The 19,838-nt window shown below is 37.9% G+C and overlaps 2 protein-coding genes across 2 annotated transcripts; both read right to left on the bottom strand.

Moving 5' to 3' along the window:
• Positions 1 to 1,399: 1,399 nt before the first annotated feature.
• Positions 1,400 to 14,252, bottom strand: spns1 (spinster homolog 1 (Drosophila)). The gene is made up of 13 exons (XM_017685820.2): positions 13,962 to 14,252; positions 11,598 to 11,807; positions 10,418 to 10,483; positions 10,133 to 10,269; positions 9,685 to 9,836; positions 8,631 to 8,697; positions 7,973 to 8,115; positions 7,340 to 7,492; positions 6,074 to 6,263; positions 5,828 to 5,893; positions 5,650 to 5,748; positions 4,674 to 4,842; positions 1,400 to 3,326 (listed from the first exon to the last, which is right to left on the bottom strand). Exons 2-13 carry the CDS (start codon positions 11,803 to 11,805, stop codon positions 3,256 to 3,258), a joined length of 1,521 nt encoding a protein of 506 aa, XP_017541309.1. The 5' UTR covers positions 11,806 to 11,807; positions 13,962 to 14,252; the 3' UTR covers positions 1,400 to 3,255.
• A 922-nt stretch (positions 14,253 to 15,174) lies between these two features.
• LOC108412449 (nuclear factor of activated T cells 2 interacting protein) lies at positions 15,175 to 19,592 on the bottom strand. The gene is made up of 9 exons (XM_017684467.2): positions 19,425 to 19,592; positions 18,306 to 18,425; positions 17,896 to 17,950; positions 17,606 to 17,741; positions 17,133 to 17,216; positions 16,640 to 16,892; positions 15,935 to 16,079; positions 15,607 to 15,716; positions 15,175 to 15,489 (listed from the first exon to the last, which is right to left on the bottom strand). The coding sequence occupies exons 1-9, from the start codon at positions 19,434 to 19,436 to the stop codon at positions 15,328 to 15,330; spliced, it is 1,077 nt and encodes a 358-aa protein (XP_017539956.1). The 5' UTR covers positions 19,437 to 19,592; the 3' UTR covers positions 15,175 to 15,327.
• Positions 19,593 to 19,838: the final 246 nt, after the last annotated feature.

Here is a 19,838-nt window from a genome sequence, read left to right as displayed (position 1 = left end):
GTCTAGGAAACCCACTGAGAAATCTGAAAAAGAAAGCTGGAGTATACCTTTACTCTGATTTCTTTTGTTTTCCTGATATGATATATAACGATAAGCAACAGTACAGAAAACCGTTCAGATTGGTTAGCTGACAGCTTTGTAAATCAGTCAGATTAAACAGGACTGTACAGACAAACCATCTATGATCAAAACAATGATTTAAAATCTGAAAAGCCAAATGTTAACGCACTCAAACACATGCCATTCTTTGTATTGCTTCATTAAAGTTTGCTAAAAGATGATGAGCCATTCTCAGCATATATCACTGCTCTTACTAGCTCCAGTGCTAGCTTTAGCATTAGCTCATCTGAAGGGGTAGCTTCAGTTGCCTAACCTCCACCTTACTGAACAGGAAAACCTGCTGCTTTAACGCTGACTGGCTAAACGATTTCCCTGATTACATTAATGCAAACAGAACAGTTCAAACATGGTGGTCATCACTGAACCTTTTGTAAAGTCAGTCTTTTTGAAATTACGTTTCAAATAAATTGTGTGCTTTTCATTTTTTCCTTTGCACTAGTGATGTTTTTAAGTCTATTAGCACAAGTGCTACAGATGCTACCAGGTAGCTTGTAAGGTGTTTGACATGTATGCAGCAAACAATAACTAACAGAGGTGGGATATTATTGGAATTTTATAACTGGTCCGTAGTAAGTGTGCATTAATTACACAGTAACAGATAGCTGATTGGATGTCAGTCCATCATGACATCACATATGACATAATTGTACTGAATTCAGAGTTCATAATACATTGTGGACTTTAAATACTTCAAATGAACCTATACCTTATTTACATTTATTTTCTAAAAACAAATAATTGAATATTCCATTATGCCACTGCCAAAACACTATCAAAACTTTAATGAATGTTTCAGTACTGATACACTAGCCAGTACATGACGAGCAAACACAGCTTTGAACATTTGTACATGCATACAATCATACTATTTTTCATTATAACCACAAAATTTTACTTACTCGCAGAAAATATGTTTCAGTAGGGACGATTCTCAAGGTTACACACTGAGACATTTTCTTCAAAACAATGTGATCTAACTGCTCACTATGTGGCTATGAGCGACAGGGATGCAGTCTTATTTCCTGCTCTAAAATGCAGGGATGTGGCTAAAACAAGGCTCCAACTATTCACTAAAACACTTTGTTTTGGCAGTGACATAAAAATAAGGGACAGCATTGTTTTTTTTTATATTTAAAACATATACTCATGACAAATTTAAATCTTTCAATATTACTTTTAAAAAGTTCTTTAAAATGTAGAAAAATGTCGTTATTTTCACAAATTGAAATTTAGCGGGTAGACCTCCCAAATGAGTAAAAATGTACCCTATAAATCATGATTTTGCATTAATTTAGTTTATTACCATCTTAGTTAATGCTTTGGGCTTACATAGAGAGAAAAAAAACATTATCACTGTAAATATGTAAGGTCGGAATACTTAATTGTTTTATATCCCCTGTGGGACTTGAGTAGGATCCATACATCATGAAAATGTCTAGGTATTGGGATACTATTCTTTTACCACATTGCCCCCTTTTCAAGTCATTTATTTCTCTCTTTTCTTTCAGTGTTCTGTCTTGGACATGCTCATGTATGACCACTGCCTGCAGGACACAGAATTGTGTGTGGCTTCCATTTGTTTAGTGATAAAAAAACCTCTATGTTCCTGAAACGGAATAAACATGAAGTAAGCAGAAATTACTACAGCAATAAAGTAGCTTTTCTCATTCTCCTTGTAAGGAAATTTAAAAAAAGTTTTTTTTATGGGTACCAATCAAGATTTCCTTGTGCGAAGTTAAGGATTAACAGCAATCTCGGATAGCTGTTCAGTCATAACCCCTACATCTCACCTCCCACACACATGGCATTTAGCTGTACGCACACACATTTTCACACTCACACGAATGCAGTTGCACAAACTGCCAGCCGGTAGTAGACTACTACTGCCTGGAGCGGTCGAGCTGTTTTCATTTTTGCATGTTGCGAGACCAATTTGCAGTGTAGTGAGAAATTTACCGAACCTGTCTCTCCCACCTACAAACAGGAAACCACAGCAACTGAAGACAACATCACTCATCAGAGAAAGAGAAATGGAGAGAGCGAAAGAGAGAGAGCGAGAGCGAGAGAGAAGCATAGGAAATGACAGTGAGAGTTAAGGACAGAGAAGGAAAAAAGTACTAGTAGCTGCAATTATTCCCAGCCCCAGTAATATAAAGACTGTCAATAAATTATGTAACACTATTACCAAGAGTTTTAATACTATGCAGAATTGGATCAGTAGATAAATATAAAACATGAGTTGCTAAGGAGCGACATCAACCACAGCAACTGCTCAGAGTAGCTGAAGTAGAAAAGTAGATAAAAAATATTATAATGCACAAATATACATGTATAATCTTAAACATATTTAATTAAAAAAAGATGAATAAAACTTAGCGTTTTCAAACGTAAAAATTACTCCCCAAATTACAGCTTTTTCAAAATAAACACTTGGTACTCTATAACCGTCCTCACAAAAAAATCAAAAAGGAATGATTTTCTTCAGACAATTAAGAGCAAGACATCTGCAAAATAGTCTGTTCCCGGAACCTGTCAGCTCCACTGAATGTGTCTTATTCAGAAACAGTGTTTGTTTTATTAATCAGCATAATAAAAGCTAGCCTCATTTCTGCTGAATGATTTTAGGGGTAGTGTTTGATTTCTATGCACCTTTCAATCTTACAGGCCTTTAAGATGAGTTAAATTATAAAATCAACAGGAACTGTATTTGTATGTCTTATAAGAACACTGCAGACATGAAGTTAACTTGAGAGGGCTGACCATAAAACTGATGTTAATCAGTTGATGTCATCTGCATACATTTTTGAAAAGTCCTCGGTCATCAGCTTTCAACCAGGAAGGAAACACAGGGGTCCTTAGTGAAATGCTGAATGACCATCAGTACATGAGGTCTATAAAACCGCGAGTCCTTCAGAAGTGCCCCTTTACACTTCTTGCAGGTAATTCTCCCAAACTGACAGAAGTGTTAATAACAAATATTACAAGCAAAATAAATAATCATAAAAATCCCTGCAGAGGAGACAGTCCAATCAGTGGTTCTATTCTTCCCATGTTATTCCAGGCCCAGCCATCAGCTATGTCCATCTACTTTGGCCTATGAAGCTGGAATTCCCTAGATTCACAACACCCCTTCCATCAAATTAAGACACTTGACACCGGGACCTTGGTGGATCTTCCTCTTTTAGGGACAATGATGGGTGCATCATCTAGAAAAGACAGAAAAGATTTTTTTTTTTTTTTACTTTTGAGACCATACATTCAGTAGTGTAGTACATTCACTAGTAAGTCTGCATGATATGGACTAGGTTAATTGATAATTGCCTTATATATGCTGGCAGTGAGGGGAAAAAAGTGTTTGGGTGTTTACTAAATTTATGTCAGATCACTTAAAAGTGAAAAACCGCAGAAGTAAAATTAGACTACACCCTCTGTTTGATGCTTGTGGCTAAGACTACTGTGGCTAGGAGGGATTTCGATGGGTCACATAAGAAGAATTTACTCTGGACTCAACAGTCACTATGTCTAATATAATCTGCTATGGACCAGTGTGGCTGCAATTTCTTATTTCAACCAAACAGTGGGCAGAAGATCTTCTAATCAGTTAGGAAATCCTCAGATACTTGATGGATGTTGACATTTGACTTATGTCTGTTACCAAGCAACCGACTGTAGCAACGAAGCTGAGACAAACGTGTAATTAAAATATTGTAAATATTTATGCAAGTTATAGTATAGACAGCTACTGTTTGTAAAAAATGGGAAACACAACTAACATGCAGGCTTTGGGTGTTACGCCACGGTCACAACTAACAGGTGTCATGCCGTTTCAGACTCCATTTAAAGCTTTTTTTCTCCAAGCACCATGCTATTCCTCCTAATAACCAGCCACATGTTTAACTCCGTCTACTCATTATTCACCACCATTGCAGCAATATTTTATTTGTCAAGTTTTCATCTACATTAACAGACAAAAAAAAAAAAAAAAAAAAAAAAAAAAAAAACTCACTCACAACTGACACCACTGTTTTGTAATATGAATAAATGTAATGCTAGTTACTGTTGGTGAACATGTGACAGCTACCTAGAAATTATAACATTCTCTTTTTATTAGAATGTCTAAAAGTAAAAACTAAAAAATATGAAATTCTGGCTGCTTCTGTAATAGTCTGACACTGAAAAAGTAAAATGAATGTGTTACCTTGCAACTTTTAATTAAAGTTTCTGACTCCGTGTTTAAAAGAACCACATAGAATGACAGGCACAAACAGCTGTTATTACCTCTTATTTTAATCAAAAGTGTCTATCTAATAATCTTTAATATTTAATTTGTAATTCTTTATGGTCATCTGGTAGTGTGTTCAATCATATACACTCAAAAGAAACAGGGAAAAAAAGCACAATCAGGTACAGGTCACATCTTATGCTAGATACATTCAGTAAATGTTTTTTTTTTTTTTTTTTATACTGTTTTTTCAACTCCTTAGTTTGTTTGAAAATATGGATATTGGAATGGCAAAATGGTTAAAATCTCCAGTCCTACCAAGCCTGCTCACCTGCTTGAACATAGTTCTCGGCGATTTGCCGGTCTTTTTCAATGAAGAGGGCAGTGGCCAGGAAAAAGGCTCCGCCCACCACAGCCACAAAGGAACAGAGCAGGAGAGAAAGCTGCAGAGAGCGGAACTGCCACATGTAGGAATCTGCCTGTTTCAGTGAATCTGACACCTGAGAGAGAGAGAGAGCGAGAGAGAGGGAGAGAGGGAGAGATGATGACTTTGATCATGAAAAATTGTATGCATCATTTCATTGTTGTATTGCTCATTAAAAAGTGTTCTATAGTGCTCTATAATATTTACATGACACACTTGCTTTGTTTCACTGAATTTAAAAGCAAGGCATTGTGTTTTTTATGTAAAGATATAACGAATATTTAATGAATACTGCTTCTCCATGTATATTAGCAACATGCAATAACGTAAATGCAACACTAATTGTTTTTTTATTTTTAGCTAGCTAGCTCGCCCCGGCCCACCACAAACATTATATCCTCCCCTCTATGATGGAGCAGTCCTGCTCTACTAACGCCAGTTGTAGATAATATGGCTTCTGGTTGTTTTCACACCATAAGATAAGGAATCAATTGCTGCACAATTCGAATGACTGTGGCAGCAAGGGAGAGGAACTGAAAAAGCGATAATTTAGATTAAGCATAGGTTAGATTAGTTGATTAATCAAATATATTTGATTTAATCAAATATATTCGACACAACTTCACTGCTGTGGGTCAGCTGAATAATGACAGTGAGCACCTTCTTTGCTGTGTTTTGGGAAACAGGAGGGGCTCTCTTAGAATTCTCGAGTGTTCTGTGTGGGCTCCTTGTATCCCAGAACATAAAAGTCGTCAAATCTCCACGATTCACATGAAACATGTTCATCATTCAAAATGGCGAATTCCACTGCAAAGAAACAAGCTTGTGTGTATGTATTAAACATGATAGCTATTTGTAACCCTGTTGTGTGTATGTCACATACCACCCCTATGAGGTAGGGACTCCCTGCATCTCCCAGCAGGTGTGAGATAACAATCTGGAAAGCTTCTGCTGTGGACCGCCGTGTGGGGACCACAACATACTGTGAGCAAAAGAGACACAGACTAAATAAGGGACAGAAAGACAGTCTGTAAACATTAAAGAGAGGGAAGGAGTCTTACCAGCAAAATGTCTGCCACAATCGCCCAGTTCATGCAGAGGAACATCTCACCAAAAAAGATGAAGAACTGATGCAAACAAGACACACAAACACACACACAAAAGGCCATGAGTTTATTTCAAAGTGCAGCCACATCTAAATGAGGCAAAGGTGCAGCCGACACTGTTGTTCAGCGTTTAATCTGGTGCACAGGGGTACACCCCCTGTACAAGTGTGTGTGTACAGTAGCAATGTGAAGCAGACTCACGTATGTGGCTACAGTGCTTTTCTGAGCGAAGATGATCGACAGATAAAGGAAAGGGGCAGCCAGCAGGAGTCCAGCAGCACACACCAGTGGGTCAGCTCGTGGCGTTCTCTTCCTCAGCCACTGACTGACTCCTACACCCATCGCCACCCCTAAAACTCCCGTCACACATGTGATGATCCCAAAATACAGGCTATTGAGCACAGAAGAGAAGTTATTAGAACAAACATATGTTTTGAGCAATGGCGCTGCACTGTGTTTTTTTAAGTGGTATTTCACTAAATGGTCTTTTTTTGCTCTCGTTTTCTTAATTTCTTATCTGTTTTTATAAACAACCATAACTTTGCGTGTGTTTGTGTGTACGTGTATGTTCCTAGTCAGAGGTGTAGAAGGTGCCATGCAGCTGGTCCCACAAAACAGGATTTCTTGCTTAGATAGTTCATTTCAAGCTTAATGTGATCTAACCCTGGAGTTTATTTCCTGTTACGACAGCCACAACACCATGGCAACTTAAGTTGCATGCCTAACCTGTTCCAGGTCAGGTTACACTTGGATAATAACAGCTGTTGGACAAATGAAGACAAGTTTCTCATCAATCAGGGACAGCCTCCTCACAGAAATGGAGCCCTCAGGTCCTTTTCAGTTCCTTTTTTGCTCACTTTGTGATGTTTGTGGCATAAATTGTGAAAGACAGAGCTTTTCAGCAGAGGATCACACTACATACATGTCAAGAACATATAGAGACAATTACTCACATAAGCACTTGGTTTTTACTGCCTAATGCTTTACCTTTTTGTATATTTACATAGTATGATTTCTTTGATGACAAGCTGTCTGAGTAATATGTGCTTGGCTGAACAGGGTGCTTATATTGCTCTTGTGACATGAGCTGCTGCTAAAGAAGCATTTGACTGTCATGTGCACTGCAGAATGTATTTTTCATATTTTAGCAGCAGCACTGACCTGACTGATTAAATTCAAAGCACATACTTAATGGATGCTAAAGTAGTAGAAATCTAATAGTTTATTTTTACTACTCAAACACACAAACACAATTTGATACACTTCAGTTGTTGTCAAAACTGTGAGTTAATAGCCTAAGTTGATCATGCTGTGTGAGACCAGCCCCAAGACAAAATGCTATGAAAAACATTTAAGGATTCTATAAATACTTTGACTTGTTCTATTGTTGTCTATAAGCGCATGTGTGTATGAGTGAGCAAAAAGTGTGTGTGTGTGTGTGTGTGTTTGTGTGTGTGTGTGTGTTACCTGTCAGAGGTGTCACAGGGCTCAACAACACAAGGCTGTTTTTCACCAGTGAAGACTGCAGCTCTAAAAAGGAAAGCAGGAGCCCACAGAGCTAGTGAGCCTGTGACGAATGCCACCGCCGTGAAGCCAAACGTCGACAGAACAAAACTATTACTGTAGAAAGAGAGACTCAGTGTTAAACATGCCCCTGTCCCAACTTTTTTGGAATGTCCTGTTGACATCAAATTCCAAAAACAACAACAACAGTTCTCAGTTTCAACATTTGATATGTTGTCTTTGTATTATTTTCATTTCAAAATATGGTTTACATGCATATCATTGCATTCTATTTTTGTTTACATTCTGCACAGCATCCCATCTTTGGAAATGGGGTTGTATATGCTATAACCAACTGATATTTAGGAGTCATCTAAATGGTCAACATTTCAAAGAGTGCCAAACTGTATCACAGTCTCTATCACAGTAAAGACCTAAGCAGGCAAAGAATACCAAAAAATGTTTAATTTGATCATGAAGTAGCTACCACACACACAACATGTACCTTAATTAACAAAGCCCTTGATCAAGTATCAAAGTATATCAAGAAAGATTGTTTCCTGGTGAACTCAAACACTACTCACTATCACTACTCACTTTTTGCAGAGGGCCTTCATATCAGCAAGCCAGCCGGTCCTCTGCAGGGTGTGTTCAGGTCGGGCTTCAATAGCACCACGCTTGGGCTCTTTAACAACACACACCAACAGCAAGACTGCCACCAGGCCCAGAGCAGGGGTAACCTGCCAGAGACAGAAGGACAAACATACAGACAGACATAGATAGATATACTGTCATTTGTCATAACAAAGCTGGCTACACAGTCAGAAAAAGGGTACTGTACAGGTATATTTTTATTCACCAAGATACACACAATGTAAATGTTAAAACATACTAAAATGGTCTTAAGGTCCAGCTGTGTACCTTAAGAAAGTTTTAAAGGTAAATTACATTCATTAGCCAAAGGCAAAGATGCACATTTGTAACTTATTGTAACCTTTCAACATTTCAAAATAGAAAAATAAAAAGTCTATACAGAATTTATGGAATTGATGCAACTTATGTATATAGATATTAATATTAAAACATGAAATACAGCACAATTACGTTTCACAACTAAAGGTAAGGTTTAGTAAGGCAAGACAAATCCAAGGGCGATGAAGGTTACCACCCCAGTGACTGTTTGGTACCTTTCTCTCCTGAGAATGTAGGACTAGAAATGAAAAGTGCGGGAATGTGAAGGGTTTAGCAGACCTACCCGCAGGGCCCAGTGCCAGTCTTTTGCACGATTATCCACTGCAGATCCCACTATATAGCCCAGACCACTAATTGGTAAGGAGAAACAGAGAGAAAATGAACAAATTAATGACTGTACACTACAATATCATTCAATATCAAACAACACATTGAGTCTGCAAAATAGTGATTTTATAGGTGAAGTGAAAAAGTTTTTAAGTTTAAATGTCAAATTCAGCAATTTATCATACTTTTTAAGACCTCAACAAAGGAAAAAAATAATTTCTGCTACACAGCATCCCAGACAAACTCAAATATAGCATGTATTGATGTATGTTTTATTCAAGCAGATTGGTCGTAAATTAAACCTGAAAATGTGTTTTGACTTTTCAGTGTGTTTGACTTTGATAACAGTTCTACAATGCTATAGCCCTTAAAAAGCGACCATTTTCTGATCACATGACCACTGTCAGGTAGTAATCATTATTGGTGCACTATTCAGAATTAGTTGAATGACTTGTTTCAATCCTCTCTCTAAACATCTTACTCTGTGATATCTCTATTAGTAAAAACACAACATTTTCAGACATTTTTTGACCTTTGGTCTGACTTACAGAGTTGTGGCATTTTGGCATATTAGTGAGGGTGAAAGACTTGAAATAAGAATCAAATTATTATTATTAAAATTCAATCCTTATTCTTACCAAGTCAGTTCTTACATGCAATTTGTCTGATATTTCAACTGACTGTAGTAGGATGATTGCAACACTGAAAGATTACACCATTAAAATAGCCAATTTATTGACATATACTGTGCTAAATATTGTATTTCAGCACAGTATAAGAATAAGTGCTGAATCTTGCATTTAGAGCTTAGTGTGCAATTAACTAGTTGACTGACTGGGATCCAAATGGTCTAAGGGTCTGTGCTATTGACTAACACTTAACAGACAGATCCTGTGTGCCTCACACATGAACAATCAATAGCATTCTGTGGCAAGAAAATCCAGCTGGTTGTTCTGAACAGCTGAAACTTTACTTTTGATTTTCTTAACTATATTCATGTTCCCTCTCACCTGCCTACAGGGATGGCGAAGTAGAAGATGGACAGCATGTTGGTTCTTTTCTCCTTGATGAAAAGATCAGCAATGATGGTGGGAGCAATGGTGGAGTAACTGGCTTCACCCACCCCCACCAGACCCCGCGTCAACAACAATGCCCAAAAATACTGAGAGTGAGAGAGGGCAATTAATCAACAAAGGCAGGCAGTTAATCATACATTAATCAATGTAGTCAGTCCTGTGTAAACCGTTGGGTAAACTGTGTAAACACTGTTGCGAGACTGATGAAATGAATCCACATATGTAAGAATTAAATAACTACTACATGTTTATAGGCTCCAGCATCCCCCCGCGACCCTGACGGAGAAGCGGCTTAGATAATGGATGGATGGATGGATGGATGTTTATACGCATGTTCATATGCATTAATCAAAGAACTCTTCAGTTTTGGTGTACAACTCACATCTTTGCCAACGAAGGAGCTAGCCAGAGTGACCACTGACCAGAAACCAATGCCCACACACATGATCATCTTCCGGTTGTACCTGTCTCCCAGGTAACCAAAGAGAGGAGCCAGGATCATGTAGCTGCAGATAAAGACTGTGACAGAGGGGTGTGTTACACACTGGCTTTCTATTTCACATGCTTTAACTAATGCAATATTAGTAAAACAAATAGTATGAATTGAAACATGAATAAAGTAACTCCAAATATAAAACAGACACAACAGTTTTAAGTTTTCTCTCACCAGTCTGAAGCAGCCCTGATTTTCCATCACTGATGTTGAAGAAGTGCTCAATGTCAGGAAGCACACCTGCAGAAGAGGACATGAGCAATCTCAGATTTATTCCATATGCTCACTGTCTTCTCATAGACTACTGACAAGATTTATCTTAAAGGGAATTCCACAGATTTTTCAGAATTTCTGTGCAAGTCATAAAGAGCAGTTTTATGTAAAAGAGAAACATGCTTTTGAAGCCATTCAATTCTCAGAAGTCACATCATGTCTACTAATTCGAAAATGAAGGAATATTTAGTGGCCCAGTTTATCAGCAACACTAATACATCAGATGGACCACAGTATAAACAAAAATAAATAAAGAATCAGGCCCAATTCTCTGAGCCATTCAGAACATTCAACAATCAGGATGACCAGAGTGTCAATTTTAAAAGGGATGGTGGATTTTAACACTTTTTGCTGAATGACTGAGATCAATATATTCACAGGGTCAGTGATTAATTGTGTACTTGAGAAATCCCATGTTCCTCAAGCATGACTGATCAACAGCCTCCTGAAGCAACTCACAAATTTCCCACACTAAAACTATACCTTCGCGGTGACAGTGCTATCTAAAGGGATGTGATTATACTGCCAGTTAAACCTCTGTCTGACCATCATTGGAGAAGCCAAGCAAATTATTTCCACACAGGTCAACAGTGAAATAAAACAGTGAAATAATTAAATTAATCAAACATTTTCTACAGAGCTCAAGTGGCTTGGCACTACTTCAACATGTTAAATCACATTCATTGTGCCAATTTACTATAAAATAATATAAAACCCATGTGGCCAGTACAGAATAACTACTCTTAATTGACAAGTAAAGACACATACAAATTTAATAATTCAAAAGTCGTGAAAAACACTAAACATGCACTCAGTCATGTCTTCAGCCACCTCAAGACACACTACAAGTGTTCTCACCAGCCTCTGTGCATTACAGAGATTCTGGTAATGTGGAGTTCTATGTAAGTATTGTAACATCAAACTCTCAGGCCTAACCTCAGGTACAGCTCTTAGGTACAATACTTTAAAAGTACAAAACAAGCCTTAATTCTTTTAGTTTTTTTGGTTGTTCTGTTTGCAATTAATTTCCGTAACAGGTTGTGCTAAATCTTACGTTTGGTACACACACAATACTAGTTACCTGCTACAGTGAATCTGTCCATATAATTAAGCAAGTTGATGTAGCAGAGCACTACTACAGTCAGATGTGCTCGTATATGGGACAGCCCACTAGGGGAGTCCTCTTCCTGCTCAGGTGAAGGCCTGTCATCCTTTTCAGCAGACCCTTCCCCCTCGTTGTCATCAGAGAAGAATGGTGTGGTATCAGACATGGGATCTACAAGTGACATCACTGTTGCAAAAAAGGCGACACACAGAGAGACAACAGGATATTAATGTCCTGGAAGATATTAGAAAGTTTTATACCAGGAAGGCTGCAAGCAAAACCTTCAAATGCAACACAGACAGATCACAACGGAATATTTCAGTTTTTCGTTCAACAGTTATAAAATTCACAAATAAATTATACCTGGTTTCTGTTAGCTTTCAGTTCTGATCTGCAATGTCAGCATTTTAAATGAATCCTTTAACATTACTCAATCTGAAGAGGAAATGTTTGTGTGCCTGTGTGCACTGACCCATTTCAGAAAACAGGTCATGCAAGAAGAAACACTGAGGGGGAAAAGGAACTGTGGTATGTTCTTCGTTGAGAAAAGTCTCAGAAGACCCTATTATACGAAAGTGTGCGTGATCGGATCTATTAAGCAAGTGGAGAACAGAGGAGAAGGGAAAATGTCTGTGTGTGTACATTGCAAGAGGAAGTAAATAAGGACATCGGACTCGCGATGCCACATAATGAAAATACATGTAAATATATCTCAGAAGTGAAAGTAAAAACATTCATTGCTTTATGTAAGCTGGTTAATGTAATACACAAATGATATGCTTACATGTTACATGTTTGGTGGCGTGTAAGTCTTTGACTGATTAGAGCAGTACTGGAAAAGGGTGTCAGAATAGAAATAAATAAATAAATAAATAAATAAACTAACGGGGTGTATCAAAACTTTAACGACGGTTTTCTTTTCCTAAGGGAAGTTTAGTAAAGCTACAGTGTACATGGTTTGGGGATTTGGAGACCTCTCTGTTAGAAATGTCTGTGCAATGTGCAGAATTCTGTTTCACTGCTACAAAGACTATTTAAATTAAGTTTATTATTCAAATAAAGCTTCTTCAACATGTACATCTACCGCCAAACATACAATTTGATTCTTCTGATTTGTAGAATAAGTCAGGCCCCAACGTACGTGGCAAAACACATCAGAAAGAAGAAGCCAGAGAATATTCTTAGTGTCGCAATACGGAATCTAAAAACAGATTCAAATACAAGTCAAATATACTGACGTAAACTTTGCGCAGATGATCCAACAGTTTGATTCACTTGGACACGTGAACCGGATCAAAATAAAGATTCATTCGCCAGCTGTTATAACAAATTATATATATATATATATATATATATATATATATATATATATATATATATATATATATATATATATTATAATTATAACAAATAGATGTTATAACTTCTACATTTTCTAAACATGCAAGTTTCAATATCAGCATTGTCAGATGTGCAATCATGCCAGTATCTGTTCTTTATGCGGCACTTCAGGTCTTTGCATTGGTTACAGCTCAGGAGCAAAGACAGCAAGTTTAATGAGATCACTATTTTACAAAAGGTCAAGCGACTTTGCAATCTTTCGACGTAAAATCCATATTTTGTATCAAATCCTTACCTCAGAAGCAAAATTTGTATTGAACCTGAAAAGATGTTTGCTGCACTAACAGTGAATTAACATAATAAAATCTAAGAAAAAAAATAGGGCAACACTAGAAGACCACAGGTGATGAAAGCTGTCTACACACCAGGCACATATTTTGTGTTTTTCCGCCAGACGCCCTTGTCAGCTCAAATCCTTCCGAGTTGCAGTTATTTCTGCTGACAAGACTGGACCATATCCTGAGCCTTGACCAGCATTTTAAAAAATTGTTTTGCAACCAACAACACAAGCATAACAGCTGAACACCCTTAAGATAAAAACATGAAATAAAACGACACATGACCAGCTTTTCAACAGACTTTCCACACTGCCCACACAGGCTACTGTTACACAATAGACTTCATTAGCTAAAACATGCTTGGAACAGGTCAAAGGACGTTATCAAAGTGGACATTTAGACACTCAGCTATCTAACTAACGCTAACCTTATATTAACTAATTATTTATAGCTAATTTAACTAGACTAACATGATCAGATTCATTCTCTGCGGAGGTAAACCGATAATATCTATCAGAAACAGGAATAACAAAAACAAGCTTTTGTTGTGTTTACGGATGTGATATTTATAGCCAGGAAAGAGGCGAAAACGGCCTAATAAAACCACATAACTCCCGCTGAATAATCTCAGCAGCTTAACGGCGATACTTCTGCTGTTTACCTGGAGTTGCAGGCTGAAGTCAGCAGTGCAGATCAGATGGATGCTGCGTCCTCACAGATCCACTCGGACGCTACGCTGAACTCGCTCTGTTGGCCAAAAAGGTTTCAACTGTTAGCTTAGCTAAGCTGACGTGTGAACATCTTAAAAGCAAAACCAGTGACTCGATATCCAGGCTGGCCGCTTTCCAATCCTGCCGTTTCCCAATTTCTTCCAGTATCTCAGTTGTTGTTCTCAAGTCTTGCTACGGCGCCGCCATGTTGAAGTGACTCCGAGTTTCCGCTCCAGTTTCACATGACCGTTACGACACGGGCTGAAGTGATTCGATTCTCTCGAAACGAACGATTCCCTTTCGATGCTACAAAGATGATTCAAGCAAAGTGTATTTTCTTCTCCTTCACATACCGTGACTCTCGATTCAGAGTTTGACGTTCACAACGATCAGTTAATTTCCTTACCTGCTTCAACATTTACATCTACCACCAAATATACAGTTTGATTCTTCTGATTGGTAGAATAAGTCAGGCCCCAACGTTCGTGGCAAAACACATCAGAAAGAAGAAGCCAGAGAATATTCTTAGTGTCGCAATACGGAATCTAAAAACAGATTCAAGTACAAGTCAAATATACTGACGTAAACGTGGTACAGATGATCCAACAGTTTGATTCACTTGGACGCGTGAACCGGATCAAAATAAAGATTCATTCGCCACATTAGTAGCTGAATCAGAGCAGCTCTACCCATGACTACAGAGATAGGGTTAAGTAAACATCAGTTCCACGTGATAAGCTGAATACTACCATGCAAAAACGAACAAAAGCACAACGCGATATTACCTGATTAGCTCATGGCCAATAATAAGCCCGTGAGCCTATTATTATGAACTGCTTTCAGGAATACGGAACAATACAGAAGGAGAGTGTCAAATGTGTGGTTTATACACATAACCTTGGAAAAAAATAATAGAGAAAATATTACTGGGGAAAAAAAACAATGGACATTGAGATGTCTTACTGAGTCACTTACTAACAACTCAGCAGAATCCTCAGGACAAATCACTTGATTCATTTACGAATAGTGAGTCAATCACTAAACATTTAAATTAGCTATGCGATATTATGAACCTCGATCACTATTGGCTTTAACAATTAAACACAGATCCTACTCTGTTCCCGAACCTCTGTTTGCTGTTGTCTTAAAAAATAATCACACACATTTTAATCTACATTCACGTTTATTAAAATATAAATCGAAATCCAACTTTACACATATACATTTTCACTTCATATCCTTGTGAGGAAAACATGAAATGAGCCAATTTATATAAAACAGCACTTTATTTGAAGAAATGAGGTCTGGCGTTATTACTCAGGTCCAGACTTCAATGACATCTCCATTCTCCATATCCAGTTGTGAAGGTGTTTGACTAGGTGTCACCTTTGACCCATCAAAGAGGAATTTGACCCGCCGCTTAGCTATAGCAGACAGGCCTGATGTGTACTGAGAAAGGATAGAACCCAGAGGAGCATCCTGAGAAACAGAAAGAGAGTGAGAGAGAGAGAAACTGAATAAGCACAGGGATTACTATGTCCAGTATTTACTGCCCATGATGACTGTATACTACAGTAATTTTGCAAAGACACTAACCTTATGTAAAGAATATTCTTGTGCAGATCCTTTCTCCTGGCCCTGTAGCCGCAGAGTGATGACATCACGGCTGTTACTTTCTTCTTTGTCCTCTGTTATTACAACACAGTCTAATGGAATATAGATGGAAATTCAATGTGAAAAGACAAAACATTTAGAACAAGAATGATGGGGGTCTCCAGTGCACTTACATCTATATCTACAATAAAGGGAAACACAAGAGTTTGTTGTCAAGTGTTTCATTTGTCTTGGGCATGGGAGACAGGCCATAAGTATCACACATGAAAATAAATGACTGATGATTTTGGAGATTGATATTCCCACTCACCTATGATGTCAGCAATGCCAAGACCTAACTCACTGGCTGTGCAGTCCACAGCGAGCTCAGTGTCTTGCCTCAGTAGCAGTATTTGAGAAGGCAGGACTTTAAGTTTAGCAGATAACTGCTCCACAGCCTTATACAATCGGTCTGTCTGCAACGAAAACCAACATATGTCATTTTTTTAAAATCCTGATCTATTGTCCCTTACAACTGGCAAATTTATCTAATCAAATTTACACTGTATCAGGGCTTGGACTATCACACCTTTTGAAAAATTTATAAAATCAGGACATCAATAAATATAAATTTTATATGCCTTTTATCCACATATCACATTAAGTAAAGCACCATATAATTCAAACAAAAATTCAGTCCACAAGCACAATAATTTATATATTAAAAAATAATAATATATATAAACAATAATATATATATAAAAAATCTCAAGACTATACTAGAGTATGCTCATTTTTATTCCACTCAAGTGCACCAGCGATATTTCTTTTGTGCAGTGGACTGTACCCAGTGTGTCCCAACCTGGTCCTCCGAACCCGACCACAGGGTCCACATTTTTACACCATTGCCATGTGTTTTAAGTAAGGTTTAAGTGAAAATGTGGACTGCCTGGGGGGCCCTGAGAACCAGATTGAGATTGGTCTATAGTGATTTACACGGCATGTAAACACCCTAATAATAAAATACCCATCTTACCGAAAGCACTGGAACTTTGAACACATCTGTTCGCCACCGGAATTTTAATGAAATTTCACGGGCTGCTGTTCTGGGCTCGGGTTTGGGGGGACGTCTTTTCTGTTTATCTTCAGAGGAAATAATTATGATGTCATCGTCATCATCATAGTCATTTTTGGGGGAGAGGCAGTCACTCTGTTCAAGAGCATCTTCTGCTCTTTCAGGTGAAAGACACATGAGAGAGTCAATTTCCTCCAGCTTCCTGTTGATCTCTCTAAGGAAAAAGAAATCCATAACTGGAGAGTCCATAACTGCAAACTGTTCACCTGCATGCATTTATTTGCTGTTCTTATAAAATATAGAATTTGGAAAATCAATGTGGGCCTCAATAGTGAGCTCAAGTGTGTAAATATGTGTGTGTGTGTGTGTGTGTGTGTGTGTGTGTAGTTTCTATTGAATGTATGAAATAGGTTTAATAACCATGGTTAAATTGCTTCAGTCATGATTTACTCACCTTATTTTTTTGTCTGCACGGTTAGTTCGCTTCACAGGTGGGCTACGGGGTGGTGGGGGTGGAGAAGAAGATCGCAAGACATCTCTTAGATGGAGAGGGAAAAGATAAGAAAGCCAGTAAGAAAGAAAGCAAGAACATTATCTTTTTTCTCTCATGTTTTCTGTTAGATGAAGGTTACATGTCACACTGATTAAATACATAAATATGCAACATAGTAGTTTATAATAAACCACTGACATAATAATAATAACTAAAAAATAATAATATTTTTACAAAGATTTTTATAAAAACATCATGTTATCTACTTATCTAATCTCCTATTATTTTGTTATACCAAAGCATTATCACATTCTTAATACAGAAGTGTTTATTATAGATACTACTTGCATTCACACACGCAAGTGTTCACACATAATTCTACTATATCCTCATATTTTACTGTACTGACACTCAGTATTGTTATTGAAACTCACTGATTCTCATTCTCGTTCTTTTGTTCTGATTCATCTCTATCTGGCTCCTCTTCTGAGTCACTCAGGGTTATGCTGATTGGCTTGTTCTTTCTCTTGGGTGGGGATGGGGACCATAGGTTGGCTTCCTCATCCTCTCCTTCCACAAGACATTTCATTCAAAACATATTTGCACTGGATTCTTAATGCATACCCAATGATGTACAAATGCATAACTACACAACCTGAGTCACAGGTCAAGTGAGCTATTTTATGGTATGAACACTTAACAACAAAATAAGATGTAGCATTACCTGTGCAGTCCACCTTTTTAAAAATAGCTGGCTTCAGCTGTAGGCTGCTGTTCACCTAAAATAATAACAAAATAACCATCACAAGTTCTAACAAGCACAATTTTTTTGCATTCATTTTGATATCATACACCTATAACACTGGAGTATGTACTGACAAACATTATTTCTGAAAAAGGCCTGACATTTCACTTATTCATATGTCAAACATTATGAGGAAATATTCACATACTTGCATGAATACAAAATATTTCATTTAGCAAGCACGCCGTCGTACGCTGAGGTCTTGATAGGATACCAAAATGGCAAGATACCAAAGAACCCTTACAGCCAAATGTAGCCATGTGTGCTAGTTTAGGTATTATAAGCACACTAAGCCATCAAAGTTATTGGTTCCAGGACAAGGAATGTACCTTATTTGAGTAAATGGGGACAGATGTGATAGCTGAAGGGTCAATGATGCGCCTACGTTTGGGGGGTGGATTGGGTCGACTTGTCACCCGAATTTCCCCATCACTGTCGCTGTCAGATATCTAGGTTCGAGACAAAAGAGAGAAACAGATCACATCCACTTGAACATTTATCATTAAAATCACAATTCCTTTAGGTCTCACCTCATAACAGGTAGTACTGAGCAATGTTGATAATATTCAATATTACATTAATTCCCAAATATACTATGGTATCAGATGGCATTTCATTTTGCAATCATGGATATCGTCAGAACTTAAAAGTCACTTCCCAACTGCATGTTTGTTTAAAAAGAGAGCCTAATTAGTCCTGTTTAATTTGATATGGTGCAGCACAGTGTGTGAAATGTTGAATACAAGAAATTGGATTCATCGTTTTTGACAGTATTTTTCCAAGTGTGGCACTGCTCTGTCTGTTCTAACTCATCAAATGTCAGAAAACACAAACGTCCTAAAGTATCGTGATATTACATTTTGCCATACTGCCCACCTGTACAGAAAACTATACTATTCCATATTTCACAACCAACTGTAATTTGGTTCAGTGACTGAAAAACTGAACGGAAAACAGATGCTGGTCTTCACCTCTGACACGCCAACTCGTCTAACTGCAACTGGAGTAATTATGATTAGTTAGACAGCTAAAGTTAACCAACCTAGCAACAACCACCAACACAAAAGTGCTGTAACGAACAGCAACGTTACTCATAACGGTGCAGAAAAAACACGTTACTCACTATTCAGTACTAAGAATGCCAGATAGTTAACTTAGTTAGCTAAGTAACAGCTAGACGGTTAAATAGTTTAGATCAGACGCAAACTCAACCCCGGGGTCTTTCTCCGCTATGCTTATTTCCATATCATACCAAACAGTGTTAGCCAGCATGCTAAGCACGTTACGATGTTTTGAAGCTGGTTTACAGCGAATAGTCACGGCGAAGAGCAACCAATTACACAAATTTATTTGCAAAGGATATCGGGACCACGGAGTTATCAGGTGTGTCGTTTAACAAAAAAAACAAGATAACAGACAAATTGACAAAGTAAAAATCAGCACTTTACCACTTCAGCCATCTTTCGTACAAGCGCGGATCCCCGTCACTGCTGTCTCGTGACGTAACACCCCTCCCAGCCAATGATCTCACTGAACAGAGCGGCACACAAACACAAACTGGGCCGCGAGGCGAATACGTCTCCACGCGGTGTCATGCTTGGGTAAAGTTGGGTAAAGCTCCATATAGACGACATCAGTATGAAAAAACACAGAAGTGAATTACCCATAGAACCGAATTTGAAATGCTCCATTGTAGATACACTGTATTACCAAACGTATTCACTCACCCATCCAAATCTTTGAATTCAGATGTTCCAATCACTTCCATGGCCACAGGTGTATAAAACCAAGCACCTAGGCCTGCAGACTGCTTCTACAAACAATAGCGAAAGAATGGGTCGCTCTCAGGAGCTCAGTGAATT

This window comes from Pygocentrus nattereri, chromosome 14, assembly GCF_015220715.1.
Source record: "Pygocentrus nattereri isolate fPygNat1 chromosome 14, fPygNat1.pri, whole genome shotgun sequence".
Lineage (NCBI taxonomy): Eukaryota > Metazoa > Chordata > Actinopteri > Characiformes > Serrasalmidae > Pygocentrus > Pygocentrus nattereri.
This window is presented reverse-complemented; position numbering and strand designations above follow the sequence as displayed.

Excerpts from the sequence above, each read along its gene's own strand:
- spns1 (XM_017685820.2), bottom strand. The coding sequence starts at position 11,805 with ATGTCACTTGTAGATCCCATGTCTGATACCACACCATTCTTCTCTGAT. Across the intron at positions 9,837-10,132 it reads GCTCCTTCGTTGGCAAAGAT|TATTTTTGGGCATTGTTGTT; the intron begins GTGAGTTGTACA and ends TCTCACTCTCAG. Across the intron at positions 6,264-7,339 it reads CCCTGTGACACCTCTGACAG|CCTGTATTTTGGGATCATCA; the intron begins GTAACACACACA and ends TGTGCTCAATAG.
- LOC108412449 (XM_017684467.2), bottom strand. Across the intron at positions 17,217-17,605 it reads AAGAACGAGAATGAGAATCA|AGATGTCTTGCGATCTTCTT; the intron begins GTGAGTTTCAAT and ends TCTCCATCTAAG. Across the intron at positions 16,893-17,132 it reads CGTGCAGACAAAAAAATAAG|AGAGATCAACAGGAAGCTGG; the intron begins GTGAGTAAATCA and ends CTTTTTCCTTAG.